The 25624-nt window shown below is 39.0% G+C and overlaps 2 protein-coding genes across 14 annotated transcripts in view; one reads left to right on the plus strand and one right to left on the minus strand.

Annotated features, from left to right (window-relative positions):
* Positions 1–6961, minus strand: part of dgkh (diacylglycerol kinase, eta) — a 65912-nt gene extending 58951 nt beyond the window's left edge. For 3 of the 13 annotated variants that reach the window (XM_074657683.1, XM_074657685.1, XM_074657677.1), the window contains exons 1-2: positions 6612–6961; positions 4530–4709 (exon numbers count right to left, since the gene is read on the minus strand). In XM_074657683.1, the coding sequence (XP_074513784.1) occupies positions 4530–4709; positions 6612–6659 (228 nt within the window). In that variant the 5' untranslated portion in view covers positions 6660–6961. Of the gene's footprint in view, positions 1–4529; positions 5061–6611 lie in introns of those variants that run through there. The other 10 variants (XR_012596953.1, XM_074657680.1, XM_074657679.1 and 7 more) reach the window with 6 other exon arrangements.
* Positions 6962–8423: 1462 nt separating this feature from the next.
* Positions 8424–25624, plus strand: part of vwa8 (von Willebrand factor A domain containing 8) — a 76337-nt gene continuing 59136 nt past the window's right edge. The window contains exons 1-12 of the mRNA XM_074657670.1: positions 8424–8673; positions 12219–12296; positions 12415–12545; positions 13005–13115; positions 20664–20831; positions 21080–21244; positions 21797–21846; positions 21966–22074; positions 22212–22316; positions 22469–22597; positions 23655–23789; positions 23885–23962. Coding sequence (XP_074513771.1) covers positions 8538–8673; positions 12219–12296; positions 12415–12545; positions 13005–13115; positions 20664–20831; positions 21080–21244; positions 21797–21846; positions 21966–22074; positions 22212–22316; positions 22469–22597; positions 23655–23789; positions 23885–23962 — 1395 coding nt within the window. The 5' untranslated portion in view covers positions 8424–8537. The remainder of the gene's footprint in view (positions 8674–12218; positions 12297–12414; positions 12546–13004; positions 13116–20663; positions 20832–21079; positions 21245–21796; positions 21847–21965; positions 22075–22211; positions 22317–22468; positions 22598–23654; positions 23790–23884; positions 23963–25624) is intronic.

Raw genomic sequence — 25624 nt, forward strand, 5'->3', positions numbered from 1 at the left:
CAACCAAAGAACCAGAGAGATAGTGGACGGAGAGGGATGGACACAGACAATGTGATGGCCAACCGTACACATGCATGTACACACACACGCACACACACACACACACACACATGCACACACAGTGCAGAGCTGAGCAAACAACCCAGTGGAACAACACTCAGTGAGTCAGTGCCTGCATGATCCATTAGTAACTCTCAGCACACACACACACACACGCTCAGAGAAAAAAACCCACTGACCCACGCGACAGCAACTCTGAGACCTCTGTTAGCACGATGTCAACGTGCTAAACACGCTGATACAATTAGAGTACAAGTGCTCCATGCTATTGTGATAAGTCCAGTGTGACATGTAGCCTGCTGTATATAGTTTGGCAGGACAGATTAAGTCTATCTGGGCTCTCTGCCAGACGATGCAATTAGTAAACCTTCAGTATACGTAGATCACTGTGGTCTGCATGTTCTCCATGACAATATCAACCTTGACTTTCATCCACTTTTTAAAACTCCTGTTGTAACTTCAGAGGCAACAGGTGAGTGAAGAATCACCACCTGCATGGAAAAACAAACAGTCAACAGCTGATGAGGGACTGTCCCTCAGCTGGATCTGTGTTTACACTTATATCACCCTTTAGACCGGCAACAAGATAATGTTGTAACTGTCAACTGACAGGAAATCAATCTATCACAGAAGTAATTTATCATTTATTATTTATCAAGTTAAAGCAACAAATAGAGCTGCAACGATCAATCAATTAGTACTATTAAACTATTAAATTAATTGCCAACAATTTTGATAATCGATTAATCGGTTTGGGTAATTCTTTTAAGAAAAAAAGTCAAGATTCTCTGATTCCAGCTTCTTAAATGTGAATATTTTCTGGTTTCTTAACTCCTCTATGACAGTAAACTGAATATCTTTGAGTTGTGGAAAAAAACAAGACATTTGAGGACGTCATCTTGAGCTTTGGGAAACACTGATCCACATTTTTCACCATTTTATAGACCAAACAACTGATCGATTAATCGAGAATATAATCGACAGATTAATCGACAATGAAAATAATCCTTAGTTGCAGCCCTGGTACCAAACATTTGCTGGTTTTAGCTTCTCAAATGTGAAGATTTGCTTGCTTTTCTTTCTGTCCCTCATTCACTAAACACAATATTTTTGAGTATTTTTTAATGTTGGTCTGACAAAAAGAAAAAACTATGATTCACTTCAGGCTCCAGTAACTTATTTTTTTTTTTCAATTTGCATACAAAACTGTTTATTGTTTATTATTGGAAATGTTAGGAAACATTATTGGAAATGTTTCAGGCTGACCTTGACCAAAGAAATTCTCTGTCTACTAACACCCAGATGATTTTGTCAACTAATCGATTAGTTGATTTAATCTGCAGATCTGTGAAACTGAGTGTCTCCACAAAGAATCACTTTAAATCTGGTGTTTACCAGATATGTGCCCATAAGTTTCTTAGAAATAAATCATTCAGCATGAAAAAAGCATAAAAAATGACTAATCAACTAAAGAAATCTTAAGACGAAAGCGACCGATTAGTCAACTAATCGACTAAGAGGGGGCAGCCCTAGAAAAGAGATGATTGATTGAATATGATATGGTATAGTTGCAGCCGTGCAGCACATCCTCTAGGTAGCACTACACTCACTGGTGGGGGGTAATTTGCATATGAACGGTGTGGCCAGACATTCCAGGCCAGACAAGTCTCTAAATATACCCCCCATGCTGAATAATGTAGATGGGGTGGAGTGGGGCAGTCAATAATTAAGTGGATCCATTGGTGTGGGAGGACGGCACTCGTTTACTGTGTAAAAGATAAGTGGGCCAAGCAAGCTTAGGTGTCAGGAGGAGGTAAGAATCAGCTCAGCATCCTCTTACACAGTCCAAACACAGGGATGCAGCGGATCCGTTGTATTTATGAAATGTATTATCTAAGCTGATTTAAATCTCCTTTTCATATATGTATATGTATAAGATAAGATAAGAAGATAAGATATTCCTTTATTAGTCCTGCAGTGGGGAAATTTGCAGTGTACAGCAGCAAAGGGGATAGTGCAAAAAACAAGATGCATCAGCTAACACAGTAAAGTGTAACAAAATATGAACCATTTAAATAGAAGGAAGTATAAAAAAAGTAGCAGCATATACAGTACTGGCAATAAACAGACTATTAACAAAAATGCACAAGTGGAAAATGATATTGCACAGTAGGAATTACACCTGAGTAGTACTGATAGACAGTTGGTGTACAGTAAAGTGCAGTTCTTGTCAGTTGTTTGGTGTGTATGTGGTCTACTGGAAGCTTATATAATAAGATACAAGAGGGGGGAAATATATGTGTTCACAAGTTTTCTTAAAATAAATCACTAAGGTTGCAGACTTAAACTTACAACGTGCAACAGGTTTAAGCAACTTTTTCTGAAATTGTTTTTGTTTTTTTTACTATTTAGCAGCAGAACAGGTTTGTTTTTATGTAATTCCATGCAACATCTGAAAATAGATAAAGTCGTGTGCTATTATGCAGTGTTGTTCTGCAGAAGCCCACATGGCAAAGCAGTAAAAAAAATCACTAATACTGAGTGGCATCACTACTACAGGCAACAAACCCCCCACAATAACACACACACACCTCCATTGCATGGCCCAGGCAGCAGACAGGTCAGATAAAAACAACAAGAGCTCCACATTCAAACATCCATATTCAGTAAGTCGGAGACAGAAAAAGAGCAAGAGGTGTGTATGTGGTCTACTGGGAGCTTATATAATAAGTTACAAGAAGGGGGAATATGTGTTCACAAGTTTTCTTAAAGTAAATCACTGAGGTTGCAGACTTAAACTTACAAAGATCAACAGGTTCAAGCAACTTTTTGTTAATTTTTTTTTACTATTTAGCAGCAGAACAGGTCTGTTTTTATGTAATTCCATGCAACATCTAAAAATAGATAAGGTCGTGGGCTATTGTGCAGTGTTGTTCTGCAGAAACCCACATGGCAAAGCAGTAAAAAAAAGCACTAATACTGAGTGGCATCACTACTACAGGCAACAACCCCCACTATAACACAAACACACCTCCATTGAATGGCTCAGCCAGCAGACAGGTCAGATAAAAACAAGAGCTCCACATTCAAACATAAATATTCATCAGATATGTATGTTTATATATAAATATATGTTCTTGCCTTCTTCTTTACCATCATCGTTTAGCAACTTCTTTAAATCTAATTCTCAAATTCATTCCCATAATACTAGAGAGGTTAATCTTCTTCACCTGCCTTTTTACAAAACAAAACATGGCCAGTACTCCATCAGATATCGTGGTGTACAAATATGGAACACCAAAATACATGTTATCAACAGCTCGTTATCCTTAGAACATTTTAAAAGGAAATTATCATCACATTTAATTAATGATGTCTAATTATCTTTTGATATGTTTAGATGTATATCCTTTTCTTCTGTACTGTTTTTTGTATGTATTTTATTGTTTTTATTGGATTGTTTTCCACTGTTTGGTTAGGTTTTTCTGCACAGCTTGTGTACTTCTTGTTGTTGTTTTGTGAAGTTTTATGTATGTGCAAATAAATAAAAAAATCCCTTTATTTTGGCAATTATTTTTGAGTGTTTATGTGACTGTTTGCTAGTTGTTGTTTTTTTTCTTTTTTTTTTATAAAGAAACACAAAGTTCTTAAATGTGCTCTATACATGAATTGACTACTTGATTAAAATAATTGTTATGGGTATTTTGATTGAGAAAACTGTCACTGTCAGTGTTCCTAAAATGCTTAGGATGACTTAAATGCAGAGGTCACATTTTGTGTATGTACTTGTAATATATATATATATATATATATATATATGACAAATGTAATACAATTTAAGTTATGAATTTTAAGTTTTTTAAACTTAATAACACAACAAAACAGTAGCAGCTGTGTAGCAGTGAGAACACCAATGAAGACAATACATTTTATTTTATTTTGTTGTTGTTGTTTTTTTCATTATATCCTAAGACAAATTGCTTTGGGTTTCATTTTATGATGTGTTGTGAGTTAGAAGGATCCAAACATTTTTTTTTTTTTTTTTTTTTTTTTTAAAGAAATAAAAAAAATTCATTGACTGGATTTTGTGAAGCTTTATATATGTGCAAATAAATAAATGAAAAACATGCATATTGAGTGTCTGTACTGTTTTTTGTATGTATTTCATTGTTTTTTGTGTACTTCTTGTTGTTGTTGTTTAACTTTTGTTGTATTTTTAAAATTATGTTAGCTTATATCTTTCTTCCTTTTTTGTTATTGTTTTTTTTCCTCCTGGGGTTGGTGGGGGGGGGGGTCCTTTGTATCAACCTTTACTAATATTTTATTTTTATTTTTTCATTGACTGGATTTTGTGAAGTTTTATATATGTGCAAATAAATAAACAAAATAACAACAACAAAAAAACAACATATATACTTATACGTATATTGAATAAAAGCCTGACAAAAGAAGCCAGAAGGTGTCCTTACCTTGCTCCTGATCTGTCCTGAAGTGGACACTTTCCGGATGAGTTTCTGGGGCCCTTCCTGCTCCGCCTCGCTGTCAGAGGACTCGTCTGCAGCCCCGGATCCGGATCCGGCTCCCACAACCCCGACCACATGGGCATGGATCCCCGCTGCAGAGGAGGAAACCGGTCCTTTCTCCGGCTCCTGTCGAGGAGGACACACATAAAACCAGTCCGGGTTAGCCTTCGCCTTCGCCCGGTCCACCGCCGCCGCCGCCGCTCCCTTCCTCTGCGGGAGTTGAGAGCTGCTGAGCGGCTGCGAGGCGTCTCTCCTCCTCGCTGTCATCTCTCACTAGTGTCGACAGAAGAGCTGCAGGCTGCTGTGTTTGCTGGAGTGTGTGTGGGCTGGTAAACGCAGCATGTCAGTGGGGATGGGCTCCACAGCTCCACAGCAAAGCAGATATATAATAAACCCCCTTCAGTCAGTCCTCTGCTCGGCTGATGGTTGTCCAGACTGAGACCGCCTCATCCACTCAGAGAACCGGTGGACAGTCCGGGTTCATGGCAGACCCTAGTGGCTGCTTTTACACAAACACTGTCTGCAGCTGAGCATCGAGCATGAGCCACACAAATAACTCTAACTACTCTGAATGGTATTATTATTTTTTTTTTAAGTAATAATTTATTGGGAGTAACAACAGGTGAGATAGAGAACATACAAATAGAGCATAAATGTAAATGATTGGACCTCCATATTTTGATATTTTACTCCCAAAGCACCCTCCCACCCAACCCTCACCCATTGCCTATATGCAAATAGGATAAAGAACAAAAAAAAAGTGAATTAAATAAATAAAATATAATAAATGATAATAATAATAATAATACATTTAAATAAAATAAATCAATTTTAATGCTCAATAACTGTATTTAAATAACCACAAATTATAATAATAATAATAATTATTATTATTATCAATAATAATAATAATACATTTAAATAAAATAAATAATAAAAATAAAATCAATTTTAATGCTAAATAACTATTTAAATAAACACAAATTATTATTAACAAAAATAATCCTACATTTAAATAAAATAAATAATACAAATAAAATTAATTTTAATGCTCAATAACTGTATTTAAATAACCACAAATTATAATAATTATTATCATCATCAATAATAATAATAATACATTTAAATAAAATAAATAATAAAAATAAAATACATTGTAATGCTCAATAACTGTATTTAAATAACCACAAATTATTATTATAATAATTATTATTATTATCAATAATAATAATCAATTTAAATAAACTAAATAATAAAAATCAGATCAATTTTAATTCTCAATAACTGTATTTAAATAATCACAAATTATTATAGATAATAATTATTATTATTATTATTATCAATAATAATAATACATTTAAATAAAATAAATAATACAAATCAAAACAATTTTAATGCTCAATAACTATTTAAAAAACACAAATTATTATAATAATGATTATTATTATTATCAATCATAATACTAATAAATATAAAAAGATCTGACCCCAGTCTTATCTTAACTCCTGGTCTGGATGTAACTGAGCGACTACATTCATTTGAGTTAAAATAAATTATATATAGGATAAGATTTGGATTCCACAAGGAAATGGGCAGGGTAGCCTATATAGACTATAATATCTGAAACGTGAAAAATCTCCCCTCGATTTAGAGAAGAGAAGAGAAGTCCCTCCACTCGTTCATCTGAGAATAAACACAACCATAAAATCCAAAGGAATCTAAATACTTATCAATTTAAAACCACTAGTATCAATGCTTTTGTCTTTGTTTTTACCACAACCAATACTACAGCATCCTACAATAACATGCAAACGGTTCTAAGAGCGACAGTCCACAATACAAATCACAGCACTAGAAAAGGAAACGCGCAACACGATCACTATTAAAGAGGATGTAACACCCCCAACGCGTTAGAATAACCTCAGCAAACTCCTATAATTAGACCTTATAATAAGATGTCTATAACAGTTTTCTTTCCTTTATGGTAACTGAGCGGAGTGATAATAAAAAGTGTTGCCTGTTACTGACCAGTTCCTCCCAGGCTGGGCTGCGGGTGTAATGGTAGACCTCCTCCATAGTCCAGACCTCTGTGTGGAAGAAAAGCTCCGGAATCAGAGGAAGGTGGAGGTGGAGGAGTTCACAGCCTGCCTCATACGGTGCTCTCTGAAGAATACACGGGATTTAACTCGTCCTGTCGTTCCTCCACTACTACTACTACCAACCACCACTATCACCACCTCTCTCCTCCTCCTCCTCTTCCCTGCTGCTCCTCTTCCTCTCCTCTCTCTCTGTGGAGAGGAAGAGCCTATCAGCAGCTCCACGTGATAAATGTCAAACCCGCTTAAACGCGCACTGCACGGATCAAAATCTCGAGTTTTGTGTGAAAGTGAGAGTGCGTGTAGGCAGCTATATATGCGCGTGCACGTGAGCAAGTCTGTGTGTGTGTGTGTGTGTGTGTGTGTGTGTGTGTGTGTCGTTTAAATGACGTCATGCCTAATATTGCCTTTTGCTTAATCCACTTTATGAGATCAGATCTCCTCAATTTCCCCCCATGTCATTTGATTTATCTTATTAACTCTCTTTACTCAACACTTCCCTTGAACTAATAGGCTATTTATTTCTTTATTTCTTTATTCATTTCTTTCTTTATTTCTGTACCTCTTTCTTTCTTTCTCTCTTTCTTTCTTTCTTCATTTATTTATTTATTTATTTAGTTATTCATTCATTTATTTATTTTGGCATTATTTTTGAGTGTTTATGTGACTGTGGGCTGTTTTTTTGTCTTTTTATATAAAGAAAAACAAAGTTCTTAAATGTGCTCTATACATGAATTGACTACTTGATTAAAATACTTTTATGCCTATATTTGCTAATCCACTTTATGAGATCAGATTTCCCCCAATTTTCTCAATTCCTCCCCCATGCCATTTGATTTATCTTACTAACTCTCTTTACTCAACACTTTCCTTGAACTCAAAGGCCAACTAATTAATAGGCTATTTATTTATTTATTTTCTTTTTCTCTCTTTCTAAGTTATTTTCCTAATTATTGTTCCCCCCTGTCTTTTGTTTATTGTATATCTTTTCTTCATGCAACTAAATGTATTCTGTAACCTGTGACCCTATGGATGGATGGGTGGATGGATGGATGGGTGGATGGGAGGATGGGTGGGTGGATGGATGGATGGGTGGGTGGATGGATGGATGGATGGATGGGTGGATGGGAGGATGGGTGGATGGGTGGGTGGATGGGAGGATGGGTGGGTGGATGGATGGATGGATGGATGGGTGGATGGGTGGATGGATGGATGGGTGGGTGGATGGATGGGTGGATGGATGGATGGGTGGATGGGAGGATGGGTGGATGGATGGATGGATGGGTGGGTGGATGGATGGATGGATGGGTGGATGGATGGATGGGTGGATGGATGGATGGGTGGATGGGAGGATGGGTGGGTGGATGGATGGATGGGTGGGTGGATGAATGGATGGATGGATGGGTGGGTGGATGGATGGATGGATGGATGGATGGGTGGGTGGGTGGATGGGTAGGGAGGGGGATAGGGAAAGGAATTTGGACTCAACTTTGTAAACAGATCTGATGAATGATATCTATTTTGTTTGACTTATACATGTTTTGTATCTGTTATTTTTGTGGGATAACATCTTTGAAAATCAATAAAACATATTTACATTTATAAAAATCTTGAATCTTGAATATAACTAATATATAGTCGATGTTGTAAACACTTATGTCGGAACTATCGGAACACAAAAAACTGTGAAACACCCACTACGGAAGACTTTAGCGCCGGACCAGTCCGTGCCTCTTTTATTATCTTCCGACTCCCACATGATGAGCTGTCGGATGTTATGAAATGTGAATGAGGCCGGTGAGGACGCAGCGTGACAGAAGAAGCGTGTATTTATAGTATGTTTAAGGTGATTTAAGTGATGCACTCCCAGATCATATTCAGCGGCTCGGCGGCTGTAGCTGCCCGGAGGATGAGGACTATTGTGGGGGCTGTTCTGAGGAGAGACGGCTGGATGTGGAGAACTCGTGAGGTCAAACTCATCAACACATCTGCAGGTAAACTGACAGCTGGTACCAAAGGTGGACCAATACAGACACAGCTACTCTACTTCTGACAACAATGAATGAAACTGTTGTTTCTAGCTCACAGAACAGTCAAACGAGATGACAAGTGCTATGCACATGGACATTCAACTAGCTAGTAGGTGAAAGGTTATAGGCAGGTAATTACACATGTTTAAGTTAGTTGGCTAATAGCTGACCCCAGTTTTAGCCTCAAGTATTAATACAAACTACACTTAGAAAAACGGTGTAGGTCGTGTAATAACACTCACCTCTGTTTTAATGACATTTCCAGGTTGCTTAAAGACTCTTTTTTTCTGACAAAAATATGTCAAACAAAATATGGCAGCCAGAATTGACATCACATGTATCACCAAATTGTTTTATTTTTTTTATTTTCATTGCCATTCATCTTCAATCAAATACATAAGATAAGAAAAGATACGATATTCCTTTATTAGTCCCGCAGTGGGGAATGTGCAGTGTACAGCAGCAAAGGGGATAGTGCAAAAAACAAGATGCATCAGCTAACACAGTAAAAAAAGAAACAAAATATGAACCATTTAAATAGAAGGAAGTATATAAATAGGAGCAGTATATACAGTATTGACAAAAAACAGACTATTAACAAAATTGCACAAGTGGAAAATGATATTGCACAGTGAGAATGAATGAATGAATGAAAGTCCCCCTTAAAAATATCAGGTTATTGTCAGGTTATTGTCAGGTTATTATCAGTTTATTATCAGGTTATTGTCAGGTTATTATCAGGTTATTATCAGGTTATTGTCAGGTTATTATCAGGTTATTATCAGGTTATTGTCAGGTTATTATCAGGTTATTATCAGTTTATTATCAGGTTATTGTCAGGTTATTATCAGGTTATTATCAAGTTACTGTCAGGTTATTGTCAGGTTATTGTCAGGTTATTGTCAGGTTATTGTCAGGTTATTATCAGGTTATTATCAGGTTATTGTCAGGTTATTGTCAGGTTATTGTCAGGTTATTGTCAGGTTATTATCAGGTTATTGTCAGGTTATTGTCAGGTTATTGTCAGGTTATTGTCAGGTTATTGTCAGGTTATTATCAGGTTATTGTCAGGTTATTATCAGGTTATTGTCAGGTTATTGTCAGTTTATTGTCAGGTTATTGTCAGTTTATTATCAGGTTATTGTCAGGTTATTGTCAGGTTATTATCAGGTTATTGTCAGGTTATTGTCAGGTTATTGTCAGGTTATTATCAAGTTATTGTCAGGTTATTGTCAGGTTATTATCAAGTTATTGTCAGGTTATTGTCAGGTTATTATCAAGTTATTGTCAGGTTATTGTCAGGTTATTGTCAGGTTATTATCAGGTTATTGTCAGGTTATTGTCAGGTTATTGTCAGGTTATTGTCAGTTTATTATCAGGTTATTGTCAGGTTATTGTCAGGTTATTGTCAGGTTATTGTCAGTTTATTATCAGGTTATTGTCAGGTTATTGTCAGGTTATTGTCAGGTTATTGTCAGGTTATTATCAGGTTATTGTCAGGTTATTGTCAGGTTATTGTCAGTTTATTATCAGGTTATTGTCAGGTTATTGTCAGGTTATTATCAGGTTATTATCAGGTTATTGTCAGGTTATTATCAGGTTATTGTCAGTTTATTATCAGGTTATTATCAGGTTATTGTCAGGTTATTATCAGGTTATTGTCAGGTTATTGTCAGGTTATTGTCAGGTTATTATCAGGTTATTGTCAGGTTATTATCACATTATTATCAGTTTATTGTCAGGTTATTGTCAGTTTATTATCAGGTTATTGTCAGGTTATTATCACATTATTATCAGTTTATTGTCAGGTTATTGTCAGTTTATTATCAGGTTATTGTCAGTTTATTATCAGGTTATTATCAGGTTATTATCAGGTTATTGTCAGTTTATTATCAGGTTATTATCAGGTTATTATCAGGTTATTGTCAGGTTATTATCAGGTTATTATCAGGTTATTGTCAGGTTATTATCAGGTTATTATCAGGTTATTGTCAGTTTTTTGGTGTGTATGTGGTCTACTGGGAGCAGTGCTGGTTGTGTAGTCTGACAGCTGCAGGAAGGAAGGACCTGCAATAGCGCTCCTTCACACACTTCGGGTGGAGCAGCCTGTCGCTGAAGGAGCTCTCCAGTGCTGAGATGGTGTCCTGCATGGAGTGGGAGTCATTCTCCATCATGGATGACAGCTTAGCCATCATCCTCCTCTCTCCCACCACCTCCACTGTGTCAAGGGGGCATCCCAGGACAGAGCTGGCCTTCCTGATCACTCTGTCTAGTCTCTTCCTGTCCGTAGCCAAGATGCTGCTGCCTCAGCAGACCACTCCATTAAAAATGGCTAATGCGACCACAGTGTCATAGAAGGTCTTTATATTGTTACATACCTTTTATATACAACAGTATACAACCCAAGACAACAGGTTCTTTTCACAGTAGCCATTTTGACATGTCATAGCAGGGTAAAAAAATAATTTTGGTCCCATTCTGTTTAGTGCGTCACAGCCATTCTAGTGAGCCAACATGCACAATACCAGGGCCATAATCAATGTTATTAATTACACCTGTGTTTATCCTACAATGACATGTCAAAATAGCTGCTGTGAAAATAACCTGTTGTCTTGGGTTGTTCAAAAAGAGCAAGCTTAGACTGCCATTATTGTTTGGTTAAGAAACGGTTGCATCTTGGCAAACAAACAGTTTCTCTCCAGGCCTTTTTCACAACAGACATTTTGACTTGGAAAAGCACAACAGGTGTTAAGTATAACATTAACGATCAACGGTCCCCAGTTAGGCATGACAGTGTGACAATGAGCTACCATGCAGGCTTTTTTCACCGAAGACATTCAGGAAAAGAACAGGTGTAAATAATCAAATAAATGATGGCTGAATTCCAGTTTTGATTTCAGGGTCAGAGTATTGTGCATGCTGGCTCACTTTCACTGGAACACTTAAATAAAACGGAGCCCATACCTGTGCCTGTCCTACTATGACAAGTATGTCTGCTGTGCAAAAGGCCTGAAGGAAGCAGTTCAATGGAATTCAGCAATCAGTAATTTTATTATTTACTCTGTGCTTGTCCTACTTTAGCAAAATATCTTCAGAGAAAAAGGCCAATTGCACAGCACACCGAATAAAGTTGCATACCAACTGGCTTGGACGACTCCTTTAGGAATTAAAATTGTATTCAAAACGGCAGTAAGTTCGATCAAACAACCTCAAGGGAGTTTCAGTTAAAAAAGAAAATATGCTTAGCTCTGTGTGTCCATCAATGCAAAAAAATGATCTAAAAATGATTGTTACATGAGAGGCACAAACCAGGGCTATTCATGAGTTAGCAATATATTAACCACCTGTGTTTTCCTACTGTTACTGTGTCAAAGGTGTCAGCCATGGCTAACACTAGATAGAAGTTAAATATAAATAGAAACTGATACTCTACCGTCCTGAGTATCTCTAGACTTGTCTGTGAAAGACCTTCTCATGTAACAACAGCATGGTTACCTCGATGTTTGCAGGTGACACGGTGAAGATTGGAGATATCGCTTACAAACTCAAAACACCCCGGAATCCAGAGCTGGTTCCTGTCAAACACAGTAAGTCATTTCCTCATATATAGAGATGTCTGTACAATATATACCTCTGCATGAAATGAGAGGAACATGGTGGCAACAGATAAAACAAAAGTAACTTTATTTATTTTTGGTTTGCTAGTTTCAGACTCCTTACCCCAGACAGTGGCTCAGCACCTACGATGGATCATGCAGAAAGACCTTTTGGGCCAGGATGTGTTTCTCATCGGTCCTCCAGGACCCCTGAGACGATCCATAGCTATGATGTACCTTGTGAGTACACACAGAACACACACTCGCAGGCAAGGAAGTGAAGGCATGTGTTAACTCTTATGTACTGAAGTATTTCTAAGACTGTGACAAATCCAATATCCTAAAAAATTCAATCTCATAGTTGTATGAAGATTTCTGGCAGTAAATTCCCTTAAAATGTACTGTATGTGAAATTCTTGAAATATTTGTTGTGAAGAAATTAAACACTTTGGAATTGAAGCAAACCTCCACCTAACATGTAATTTATATTGTATATTCCAATCATCATAGACATTTTCTTTGCAGTTCCTTTTAATTTAGATTTTAGAGTGATTGTTTGGAGCTTTGAAATATGTGATTATTGTTTTTTATTTCATGACATTTGTTTGCAGAACCCTCTCATATTTTTATTTTACAACAAAAGCCTGAATCTTTTCCATTGATTTCTGAAGTTTTCCCATTGTTGTTGTTGTTGACCAGGAGTTGACCAAACGGGAAGTAGAGTACGTCGCTCTGTCCAGAGACACCACAGAGACGGACCTGAAACAGAGGAGAGAGATCCGCTCAGGGACGGCCTTCTACATAGACCAGGTAAACCCACTCTGTACTTCACACACCGTCTAACAAGCAGAGTTCGAAATGAACCCATGTTGGTGTAAAATCTGCTCTTCCAGATAAATCAAGTTATTTGCCGCACTAGCAATTACATTTACTAAAGTCTCTCTCTAGAGCCAGTGATTGATACAACAGCTTAATACAACAAGCTGCGATGGTTTTACTAAAATATTTTTCTAATTTTAGACTTGACGTTGGGTTCACACAGGCGATTCCAGACATTCTTTCATTTTTCATGATGTTTTTGTGTTTAAATAGAATTAATACAAATTTAGAATCACAATAATCAGGCTCTGGCTAAATGTCTGTGTAACACTGTGAAGAACTGATATGACCAATACCGAAAGCATGGTGTCAATAATCAGAGCATTTTTTCCCACTACTGAAACACTGTTAGACTCTAATTTTCAGTAAGAGTGGAGCAATAATTGAGCATTTCTTATCCTCTACTTCTCTGTGAAGCACACAAACAGAAGGCGTTCAGTTACTGTAACACATCACTACGCTGGTGCCCTCCCTCACCGCTCCATCCTGTTCCTTTCCATGCCACTCTCTGATCGATCCAGCTTTATGCAAACGTGCACCCCCACACTCTGTTGACTTAGTAAGTCAAGTAACCATGGAGACCAGCAGATCCTCATTATCCAGGCTGGCTTCTCTGAGGAGAACTTTCTGTTCTCCGTTCATCTCCATTAATTTCTCAGGGGTACAGAAAAACAATTATGGACAAAAAAACAAACAAACAAACAAAAAAAAAAGAACAAAATCCGCATAAGCGTGATCATTAGACTCTGTCATCAGGCTCCAGGAGCCAGAAGTGACAAATGATGATGAGCTGATATAATTAACATTTACTCATTCATGTCATTATCCACAGCTAATTAGCACATGGCTTCATCGGTGTAAAAATAAACCAGCTGCTGCATAACAGTTCAAACTCCAGGGGAACAGGGTGACGTTTTTTTTATTTATTCTGAGCACATTTATCCTTTAGACTTTACTCACCAACCTGGAACAGGAAAACTCACAGCTAACTAGTTCATTTCTTAGAATTAAACTGAAGCTGGAGGGGAGTTCAGTTATTGTAGAGTGCCACTCCTCTCCTCTCCTCTGGTAACTGAAGAGATATTGTATGTTTCATAGTGGTGTAAGAAAATATCAATGCACTTGAGTATTGCAATATTATGTTTTGTGATACGATCCTCAAATATCTTTTTATCAGTTATATTTCACATACAGGTCACTTGTGCATTCAAGGCTCATTTCCATGGTTTTTACAAACTGTGTATGTTGCATTGAAGTCATTAGAAAATATAACAAAATAAAAGGCACAAAGGTGATATCTAAATAAAATGATAAGCATACAAAATATTATACATTTATAATAATCAGTGGTGGAAGAAGTACCTGAAAGCCACACTTGAGTAAAAGTACAGATATCTAACCAGAACATGACTTTAGTAGAAGTTAAAGTCACCTATTAGAATATTAGAGTAAAAGTCTTTAAATGTCTGGTATTTACTGTACTTAAGTATCAAAAGTAATTTTATGATATTAAATATACTTAAGTATTCAAATTAAAAGTAAAAGTAAATGCTGTTAATAAAAAAGCAAGCAAGTCAGAATTATGAGATTTATGAAGTTTATTCCTCTAAACATGTACACCACCTTAACAATGGGTTGCACAAAAAGTAGTGCTACGATGTTGGATGTTACAGAGACTGTGATAAATGCAGATCCCACTGTTCTGATTGCATAGAAAAGTCTCTTCTTTAAAACTCAGATTTTACACATATGGTGGTGTGTATACTTTGACAGTTTTCCTAAAATTAAATTAAAAAAATTGCAATATATTGAATCATAACCCCAGTATCATGAAACATATCCTATCTCCAGAATCTTGACGATACACTGCCCTAATGTATCACATGTATATATAAAGATTTCTCAGTGCATCACTGGTGCTTGAGAAGGAAGGACACTCTGCCGACTTAAAAATACGTCTGTACTGCATATAGTTGTGGACACCCTGCACTGCACCTCAGCCGTTACTCATCTGATTGGTTTTATGATTAAAGGGGCCTAGTATTTATGTGCCAGTACAGATTAAGCATTTGGGCCGTCACCCTGCTGATGTGGCAGTTTTGTTTGGCTCTAGCTCATTTCTCTAATTTGATAGTTGTGTGGCTCGTAGTGATATTCATTTTACTAAAATGAATGGCAGCTTTCCATAAGTGGACAGCAATGACACTGCAATTTTATAAAAACCTTTGCTTGTGTGTAAAGATGTACTACACCCACATAGACCCCTCCAGAAAAAAAACATAAGCCTTTTATGTTGCATTTAGTTGCAGTTATTACCACTATATGTATTTTTACATCCTTTGTCTGTCAAAACAGTGTTTTCTGAACAAAAGAAAATTAACAAAATGTTCATGAGGCTGAAAGCCAGAAACCTCCTTTTAATTCTGTCTACAGTACATTACAGTGTAATTCATCAATAGGCCTTTTTTAAGACTGAGTAATGAACTAATTGACTTGGTAATCTGAAGCAGTAGGACATGTGCAGCATGTGTGTTATATCTGCAATCTGTTTTGTGGGATGTGGTGTTATTTTTTAGGGCATAGCTTAATTAGACACACTGCTTTCAAATTATTACATCTTGCACGGTTGGCATCATGGTGTTAAAAATGACAGTGGCAGCCCACAAATAAACAGAAACATGTTTTATTTTTACTACCGATCTATCTGCACGTGTGATTGAATCATGAGCCGTGTCCCAGTTCCATACTACCCACCAATCCTTTGCATGTTATGAGAATGAAATGTCTTCACACATGAAAAAAATAACTTTATTTTTTCTTTATTTCTGAAGTTTATTAAACAATGGAAGAATTCCCACTTTAAAAAAAGCAGTGACGCTCTTCGATCAACAAGTAGAAGCTGTATAACTTTAGTTCTGCTTTTCTCCACGTAGAGCAGACGATGCTCAGGTGTAAGTAATAATAGGGGGAAGTTTGATGAGGTGTGCCACTAAACAAACATTTGCAACAATATTGGCTCTTGTCAATGCTTGCACAACAGTTTACACTACATAAATTAGAGTTGCCTGTATTGGAAACAGTTGAGAGATGACAGGAAATTAGAAGAGAGAGAGGGAGGGATAGACCTTCTTAATGTCATTAGCTGCAGCTGTGTTTTTCATGCAATAAAACCTTTGTGATAGCTTCTGTTACAGCAGCATATAATAACACACATCCATCATCGGTTGCCATATACAGTACAGAATTTGTGCCATGTTTCTCTGTACATCCTGGGCAATGACACTTATTTAATCCTGAGGGAAAATTCCAGCACCGGTGGTCTGATTTGATTGGTCGCTACAGACCTTTTTAAACATAAATCTGGCTCCTTTTCACAGCTGCTCTGCTCCACCACTCCCATGACACCCAAGTGAGGTAGCGCTATGAAGTTGCATCACCTTCTGCTTTAGCACGTCAGGAAAACAGGGCCCAAGAGTGGACATACGTGGACCATAGACTGTATATATAGATGGACGACGCGTATCCACTTCCTCCCACTGTACAGAATTGAAGCCAAAATATCCCGGATACAGGAGCTGCCATCTTTAGATTTTGATATCATTTAGAGCCAGAGTCTACGCAGTAGTGACCGGGGGGGCTGGAGCCGTAATACTGAGGTCCCGCCCACACACCTGCCTGAGCCAATCACAATCTGGACACAGCCTCAGCTTGCTAGCGTGAGCCATCTAGCTGCTACGTTAGCATCACGGTAGCTGTTTGGCTAGAAAGACACAACAATTAACCGTAATATCTCTATAACTACATCTATGATCAAATAGACACATGTTCTATTATGGATGTGTTCTTTGACTTTTTGGTTTGGCCCATGTCCCATCCACAAACATGGCAGGGGCGGGATTTTTGACCTATACTGCAACCAGCCACCAGGGGGCAATGGGAAATGTGCTGGCTTCACTTTCGGGGAGCTGTCATGTCGTCCATCTTTATATACGGTCTATGATGGTTCGAAATGCTCCGATTAATTCAATTGTTTCCTGCCCCTCCACTCGTCCTTATCCACCGACGACACAGTAACGTATTGACCAAGGCCTGTTGATTTTTCCTGCAACAAGGAAAGCTAGCCGACCCCTTCAACTCCCTGAGGATCATCCGCCTCCCACCTTCTCGTCAAAATGAAAACAGGTGTCCCTTGTTTCCATGGCAACAGCCCATGATTCGATACAGCATTATTGGCTGTACTAGGTGTGAAGGGATTGCTTATTTCTGGTCTTCCTCAAATGCCGTGGAATCTTGTGCCGTCTAATGAAACGTGGGCAGGGTGTGTGTCAGTGTGAGTTGGCATGTGCAGCTTTATGAGTTGGTGTATTGGATGAAACTCGGAGATGAAGTTGATATTTGCATGAGTATATGTACACATTACAGTATCTGACACTTGTTTTGTGCGAGGGATTGAAGACGTGTGGGTGCAAATTTGCGAGCGTTCCTCTTTGAGAATGGTTTGGTGTCGTAGGAGGTGTGTGTTAACTAGAACATCCAAGTATTCCTCAGGGCCCTGTGCTGATTTGGAGTCCTAAATTCAGACTTAACGTGTCAGTCCCTCTGCTTACTCTGTCCCTCCACCTCCCCTCCTATCCGTCCACTTCATGCTCGGTCTCTTTCTTTCTTTTTTTCCCTTTCCTCCGTCAGTCCAAGCATCACTCCACCCCCCCAAGTTTGCATAAAGGATGAAGTCACATGGATGTAATCACATGCTTGTTGTATATATTTGACATCTCCAGTCACCTCTCTCCAGTTAGCAGGCTCTTATGTAAGGCAGCTTACCTCAAACCCACACTGCAAATAAGACTCTATTACAGTAATAAACAGCTCGCCACCTCCACTGAATTTGAACTGAAACAAGTGTATAGCCAACAAATAGTTAAGCTCTGCAGCAAGTTCCTTTTCAAAATAAATGAATTGGATGCACTTTTCAAGGTAATATATATCGGTCACATGTATTGAGTAAACACCCAAACAGTCCTTTTTACAGTAAGGGCAAAAGCTCTGATTGCTGTGTACAAACCTGTGGCAACTGCGGATCAATATCAGGATTACCAAGCAAAACTGTAAAAACAAAACAGAGTTCTTTTATAATAGTTTTTACTTCAAGTGCAAGAACTGGAGCGGAGTGGGCCCAGAGAAAGAAACAGTGTCACTGGCACGGTTAATGCTGAATTAACACAAAACCGCACACGTGTGGAGGTAAAAACAGGAACAGTTTGATGTAAAATTAGCACCAATAACCAGGTATTTGGGCCACGCAAATGGAACAGAGATGTAGGACTGTAGCAGACCTAAAACTAATGTGATTTCATGTACTGTTAAGTGTTCTTGGACAGAGATCTGCCAGCGCTGGAGAGCATCCCGCTGTAGATATCAGACGTGACGGATAGATATGTGAGAGCTTGTATCTGTGATGAGGGCATTTAAGTGTGCCAAAATAGTTTTGTTGAACATAAATAAAGTGATGATGTCTTGACGGATTCCCCAAGCGAATGCAGATACATAATATGATCTTTTTTTTCTAACGACTTAATTAATTTACGATCGTTGGAGCCAAAATAGATGTTTGGTTATTGTGGTTAAATAAATGTGATTTATGGTGTGGTTAGATTGCTGCTAAACCATCCCGTTAATACAGGTGCATGCCTCCCTTTGTGGGCATCAAGAGGAAGAGCAAATAGGTTTTTGACCGCAATGAAAACGTTGTTTTTAAAAGGCTAAACGCCAACAAATGTGGATTGGAGCAACATATTTCATTAGATTTTGCAAAAAATATATCTTTTTAAAAGGTTTTATATACAGACTTTTGTATAAATTATCCAGTAAGTGTGTGAGCATGATTTTAGTTATACATGAGCAAATCTAATTTCGACAACCTCTTAGGTTGGGAGCCACTGCCTTAAAGCATACACTAATATGGATTTGTGTGTATCAGTTTATAAGTGGTCCTCCTGATTACTTGAAATTTGGATCTTACCTGCAAAGAGTTTGGAAAAAAACATCCCAATCCAACAACAGTTGTTGATTTGTGTATGCACACAAGTTAATATTAAATCTGTGCCTTCATAAATGAGGTGCAGAAGCATTTTGATGGCATTATGGAATGACAATTAAACGTTACATACAGTACAAAACAGACAGTTGAGGGGGTGGTATGGAAAATGGTCTTTTATATCACTGTAGACCCGTCACTCTTCATATCCATACTCCTCTAATCCTTTCGTTATCCTATTTACTCAACCCTCTCTAACAGTCGTTGCTAAATGTTTGCTTAAAGCTTCTCGGGATCTGGTGGGATATTTTCTGCACAGTGAGTGTCAGGCAGAGAACAAGGCCCGTCTGTGCTTCCCCCGTCTCTCTCGCCATCCTGCGTCACTTACATTTTTAACAATTATCTGATTATAGCGTTGGTGCCGAAAATGGATAAAGAGTTAAATATAGAGCATCTGGTCCTCACTATAGTTTTATGGCTCTGCTTCCCACACAACCTGCCACGTATTTACATGTTAACCTAATTATATGGCCACTTGCTCTGCGGTGCACCCAGACAGCTAAAGTTTCCTGCCTCTTGACGTCAGACGCGCTTTTTGATTTCTGCAGAAATGTGCGTCTACACAAACATTGTACACTTACACACACACACACACACATGCTGTTGAAACTAACCCAAGTAGAACCAAGTTTTTCATCCCACAGTTGGTGGTAGAAAATAGGCCTTTCCTAAAACAGCCGAGACTGTTTTGAAGTTTGGTTTGGAGGATGTTCTGCACACAATAAGCTGAGGACATCCTCAGGAAGGGCTTTATGGCAAGCTCATTTTGTCATTAGAGCAGTAAGAGCTGATGCACGCTCAGATTGAGTGCTTTTAGCATTTAACATTTACACAGGGTCAGAGGTCGTGCTGGACAATGGAGCGGCAGCTTTGGCCTGAGGTTAAACTGGTTGCAGTGGCAAGGGTTTAGCCTTATAATTAGCTATTTCCTGATACCAGCATCTTCCCCCGCATCTCTAATTATTTCTGGAGTATTGCTTGAGTTTAAAGAGGACCTATTATGCTTTTGTGCTTTTTCCATTTCCTTTAATGTATTATATCGTTTGTTTTGTGCATGTAAAAGGTCTGCAAAGTTACAAAGCCCAAAGTCCACACCAAAGGGAGTTACACTGCTCCTGAACTGTCTGAAACGCCTTGCTTGAAGTCCTGCTTTTTCTTCTGTAACGTGGTGATGTCACTGAGTAACACATTTGCATAATACCCGTCTAGCAGCTAGTTTGGCACGCCCTCAAACAAAGCTAGTTAGAGTGGAGCTGGAGTGGAGCCCGAAGAGGTTGGTTTGGTTGAATAATCACAACAGTGGGCCAGCTGACCAAATGCTTGAAAATAAGCATAATAGGTTCCCTTTAATGACTAGTCTCGACTTCTCATGTGTTTGTCCTCAGTGTGCTGTAAGGGCAGCGACACAAGGTCGAGTCCTGGTGCTGGAGGGGTTGGAGAAGGCAGAGAGAAACGTGCTGCCTGTCCTCAACAACCTGCTGGAGAACAGGGAGATGCAGCTGGAGGACGGACGCTTCCTCATGTCAGCTGAGCGCTACGACAAACTGCTGCAGGTCAGAGCGACACACACCGTTGATCTGTTATGTTCTCAATCGAAGATCTTGAATCTTAACACTTGAGCAGTGCATTTTCACACTCCTCCTACAGTGCTCCTCTTGTGTGACATTCAGAGTCTGTACTTGTTACATGAAGCTGTGTACCTGCAGCCTTTAGCATGAATATTGCATTTAAGATGAAAATGTATCTTTGAATTTGCTGAATTATAAAGGATTGGAGTGTTTTGTACCTTGATGCATTGCAGGAGCACACCAAAGAGGAGATGGACGGCTGGAAGATTGTCCGTGTAAGTGAGGACTTTCGGGTCATCGCTCTTGGTCTTCCTGTCCCCAAGTACAAGGGCAACCCGCTGGATCCTCCTCTCCGCTCCCGCTTCCAGGCCAGAGATGTCTATTACCTCCCGTTTAAGGTCAGTCCGGGAATTAACAGATTATCTAACACCAAACATTTCCCACCGCCAAAATATCTCAACATGAGAGAAAAGGACTTCAAAATGTTCTCCACAGTGACGCCATACTCATTACCCTGAATATTAATAAATGATGAACAAATTTTATTGGAACTACTTTCCATCAAAAATATAATAAGGTTCACAGCCAGATCTGTGGATCATGCAGTGGAAATGGGATATCGTACTGGAAAGACACATTACGGCTGAATTTTGTGTTAAATTTGGGTGAACTGGCTCTTTATTTTGTAGCTTGTGACAAAGTAAATGCAAAAAGGCAACACCTGTTATTTTGAACATCTCATATTTTACGTTGCTTGTCCAATTTTCAGATTGTAGCCACATCATTAACTAGACCGCCACTCTGTGTTTCTGCCCTCACAGGAAACAGTTTTCAACAATACATCTTTGAGCTTGAACTTGTGGCACACATGCTCCAAGTACAGTCGATCTAAGTGTACAGTACAGTATAGCCCTGCAGCTATCCTCATCGTGATATTGTTTTCTTTCCAGGACCAGTTGGAGTTGTTGTACACAGTCGGACCAAACGTTGCTGCAGAAAGGTAAATTCAAAATTACACTTACTGAAGCTTTAAAATGGTTTGTTTGACTTGTTAGTATTCTTTCGCAACAGTCTCAGTAGTTCTTCATGTGCATTATTCTGTTGTATCCTGTGTGTCAGGGTGTCCCAGCTGCTGTCACTAGCCACCACGCTGTGCTCCGAGGAATCATCCAGCCTTGGCCTTCCTGACTTCCCTGTGGACAACCTGCTTCCTGCCCTCCATGTGCTGGTGAGAATCCAGCCCCCCTAAATCTTTCTTACTGTCCCTTAGAGGGGGAGGAGGAAAAATGAAAGCCCAGCCATGAAAAGAAAAAAACAGACTTCTTTTAGTCCGTGGATGCTAGTGTCTTTTTTGTGTTATTGCAGAATGCTTTCCCCATGCTGTCCTCCCAGCAGCTGGTCCAGAGACTTTACCCCTACGAAAGCATCCTGGGCAAGGATGGGCGCACCGCTGTGGAGGGCGTTCTCAGTGTAAGTCAAGATGTGAACCACCAGTCTAAACTATCAACCTATCTGTATGTGGTGTCATCTAATGTGCGTGCTTGTTATGGTCTTAACATAAGCTAAGATACATTATTTAAAGGTATTCATGCCTATATGTGTTCTATGGCACTCTTTCATAGAGATTTGAGCTTCTGGATGGTCGTCGTCAGCCAGCTCCCAGCGCCATTTCGAGTGTGTCCAGGTCAGGGGATCTTGAAGGCCATGCAGACGTCACATTATCTGTCGCGGACAAGGACATCACCTTTCAGGTACCAGTAGACTGGCTATATACAGTGTAAAATGATGTTGGGCTGCTTTATTCTGAACGTGGATTGGGGCTTTAAAGACAGAAAGTGCTGCTCCTGCTGCCACTGTTAAAGATGACCTATCCTGCACTGTTTACATCCATGTTGCATCCTGCAGTCTCCTTCGTCACTGCCTTTGCTGGCGAATTGCTGCGTATCTTGGCGCATTAAAGTCACCTGTAGATGAGTGGAATAGTGTGAAACCATTGGCAGGAATGTGTTGCGTCACCCGTGGGCAGTACTGGTGCAAGTGCTTCCTCATTCATGTGAGAGAGGCAAACAAAACAGGGACTCGCTCATGAAAAAAAGGGCAGACTGTCAGAACCTGCTGCAGTAAAATGAGAGTTTTTTTATAGGGAATCTGGTGCTCGGAGACACAGGGACCGACCGCCAAAAATCACCATCAAATTAAAGTTCCTCGTAGTAATTTGACTGTCCCCTGTGAGTGTGACCGCTAGGCCTTCATCAAACTCTGAACTAATAGGTTTCTGACAAAACACTCAGTGAGTCATACATTTCACAGAGATGTCCATTATCCCATGACAGGCCACACACAGATGCAGTGTATCAGTATCAGTAGCGTGACCATTAATCTCTGACTGATACTCTGTAAAGTGTCTTAAGGGAACATCTTTATCAGACTTTAGTTCTTCTTCTTGGATGATAAAACGGTGTTTGTGAATGAGTCACTGTGTGTGGGGTTTGGGAGAACAGAGCTATTCCAGACTTCTATGAATTGTGGTGTTGATCTTTCAGCCAAACAAATTATATCAGGATCATTAACTCTTTGAAGTTTTCTTTTATGTGCAGCTGTAATTCGTTTGGCTTTTAATATGCAGTGCTGTATATCTCACAGCTTGTATGATAACGCCATGTTGTTGGAACATACAGTCGAGTTTGTTCCCAGCCGTGTGTCACTGATGCTGATAAGTCTGTGAATTATTATTTGAAGGAATATTTCCCCGTGATGAAGTTGTCGGTTGCTCTTTCGTGGTTATTTGTTACCACCATCAATCTTTAGGTTCCAGCCGGCATCAAGGAGCTGCGTCCACCCAACAGCAGCCCGACCTTCATCAGTACGCCGAGCCACTCCCAGCTGATGGCTGAGATGATGCAGTCACACATGGTTAAGGACTTATGTCTGATAGGAGCCAAGGTAGCTAACACATACTGTACAGTATACACCACCAGTACAGTACACATGGTGTACGGGATCTCTGGTCTTAATAACAATCGTTTTGTTCTTTCTAGGGCTGTGGCAAGTCAGTGATTGCGAAAGAGTTCGCTGAGATGTTGGGTTACAGCATCGAGCCGGTCATGCTCTACCAGGTAAATAAAAACTGTATTTCAAGTCTGAAGCTATCTGCATTTAATATTCAGATTTAAAGGGGCTCAAGTTCAAGACAAATGTTGCCAAAGCATCAAAATACAAAAGAACACAATAACAATATTGTTAATGATATACAGTATATCCTATGTTTATCTTTAGGGAAGGTTGAAAGGGTACAGTAGCCATATTGAAATGAATCTCCAGTTAACAGTAATGGCATGGACTGTATGTAGGAACGGAATAATTCACTCAGGAACCATTTCCCCAATCACGTTTCAACAAATACATACAACTTGTCTCCTTCTCCTGGGAGTATTTTTCATTTTGAGAAGTCATTAAGAAATCTGAAATTACAGAGTTGAACTTGTCAAAGTAAGCGTTCCTTATTTCATTGAATATTTTATACTACAGTTTATCATGTCTACCATATCACTGGCAGAGACTCGGACGCAGTTTTTGACCTGTGATGTGGGGCAAGCACATTGTGCACAGCGTGGAAGGGGTAGTTTTTTTTTTATCAAAGAAGACCTTCTAAAATAGAAATGGGTTCATCAGAAGAAAATGCTCTCCTCTTTCACCAGGATTTTCTCACACTTGTGGCTTTTTAACCACAAGCATATGTAGCAGAAGTAATGCAAAGGATTCTTTCCACCCTTGCTATATAATCAGTTGATGAGCCGGTTAATTGCTCCCAGTCTGCAGAGTGATGGAGGTCATGGTTTAAGATGCGAAATTGTAACTCTAGTTTGTGTGACTGTACATCTCACACATGTAAAGCCAGGGAAGGTACAGTGTAGTGGGATGGAGTAAGTTTATGCAGGATTAGGACAGCGGTTTGGCTAAAAACAAACATCTGGTTTTCATTACCTGGACCTCAGGCCACCCGTCAGGCCACAAACTGACACTGACTGGTAGATAGAGAGCCAAGGAGGACTGCTACAATATACTGGATATGTCTATGCATTTAAAGCTTTGGAAATCCTCCTAGTGTGTGTATGTGTGTATCAGAGTGTGAGTGATTCTGGGGAATGTAGTCATCCGGGTGATGATTGTGCAGGAAACATGTGTGCGCTGAAGACTTATGTATTAATGCATTATGCTGCAGCTATTTTTAGCTGGCTGAGGTCGGGGGGTGACTTGTGCTGCGGGAGTTGTGGAATCCTTCGCCGGGTTATTCATCTTGTCAGCGCTGACAATCCCATTTTAGGAAAACAAAGCGACATGTAAGGCTAGCGTGGAATATAAATATATTATTTGTCGGCGTGTGTCCCTCAATAGGAAAAAAAAACATAAAAATAATAAAAGCCCTTTCTCTGTTTTGCATTAAAAAAATGAAGAATAATAATGTGTTCAGGTCTGCTGCAGACACTCATGATGTTGGTAGGTTACCAAAAACAGAGAGAGTGATTTGTCCCTGTGGCTGAGGAGACCAGACACTCTGTCAGCAGTCACCCCATTAATGATGCTTAATTCTGAATGTCAGAGGAGGTCACATGAGCATCCATGGCTTCCTCCTGGTCTTAGTCTCCAAATGGAAAATATACAGCTGGTTTTTGACTTAGAGGTCACATATTAAGCTCATTTCCAGGTTCATACTTGTATTTTGGGTGTCTACTAAAACATGTTTACATGCTTTAATGTTAAAAAAATGTATTCACCCT

The sequence above is a fragment of the Sebastes fasciatus genome, chromosome 14 (assembly GCF_043250625.1).
Source record: "Sebastes fasciatus isolate fSebFas1 chromosome 14, fSebFas1.pri, whole genome shotgun sequence".
Lineage (NCBI taxonomy): Eukaryota > Metazoa > Chordata > Actinopteri > Perciformes > Sebastidae > Sebastes > Sebastes fasciatus.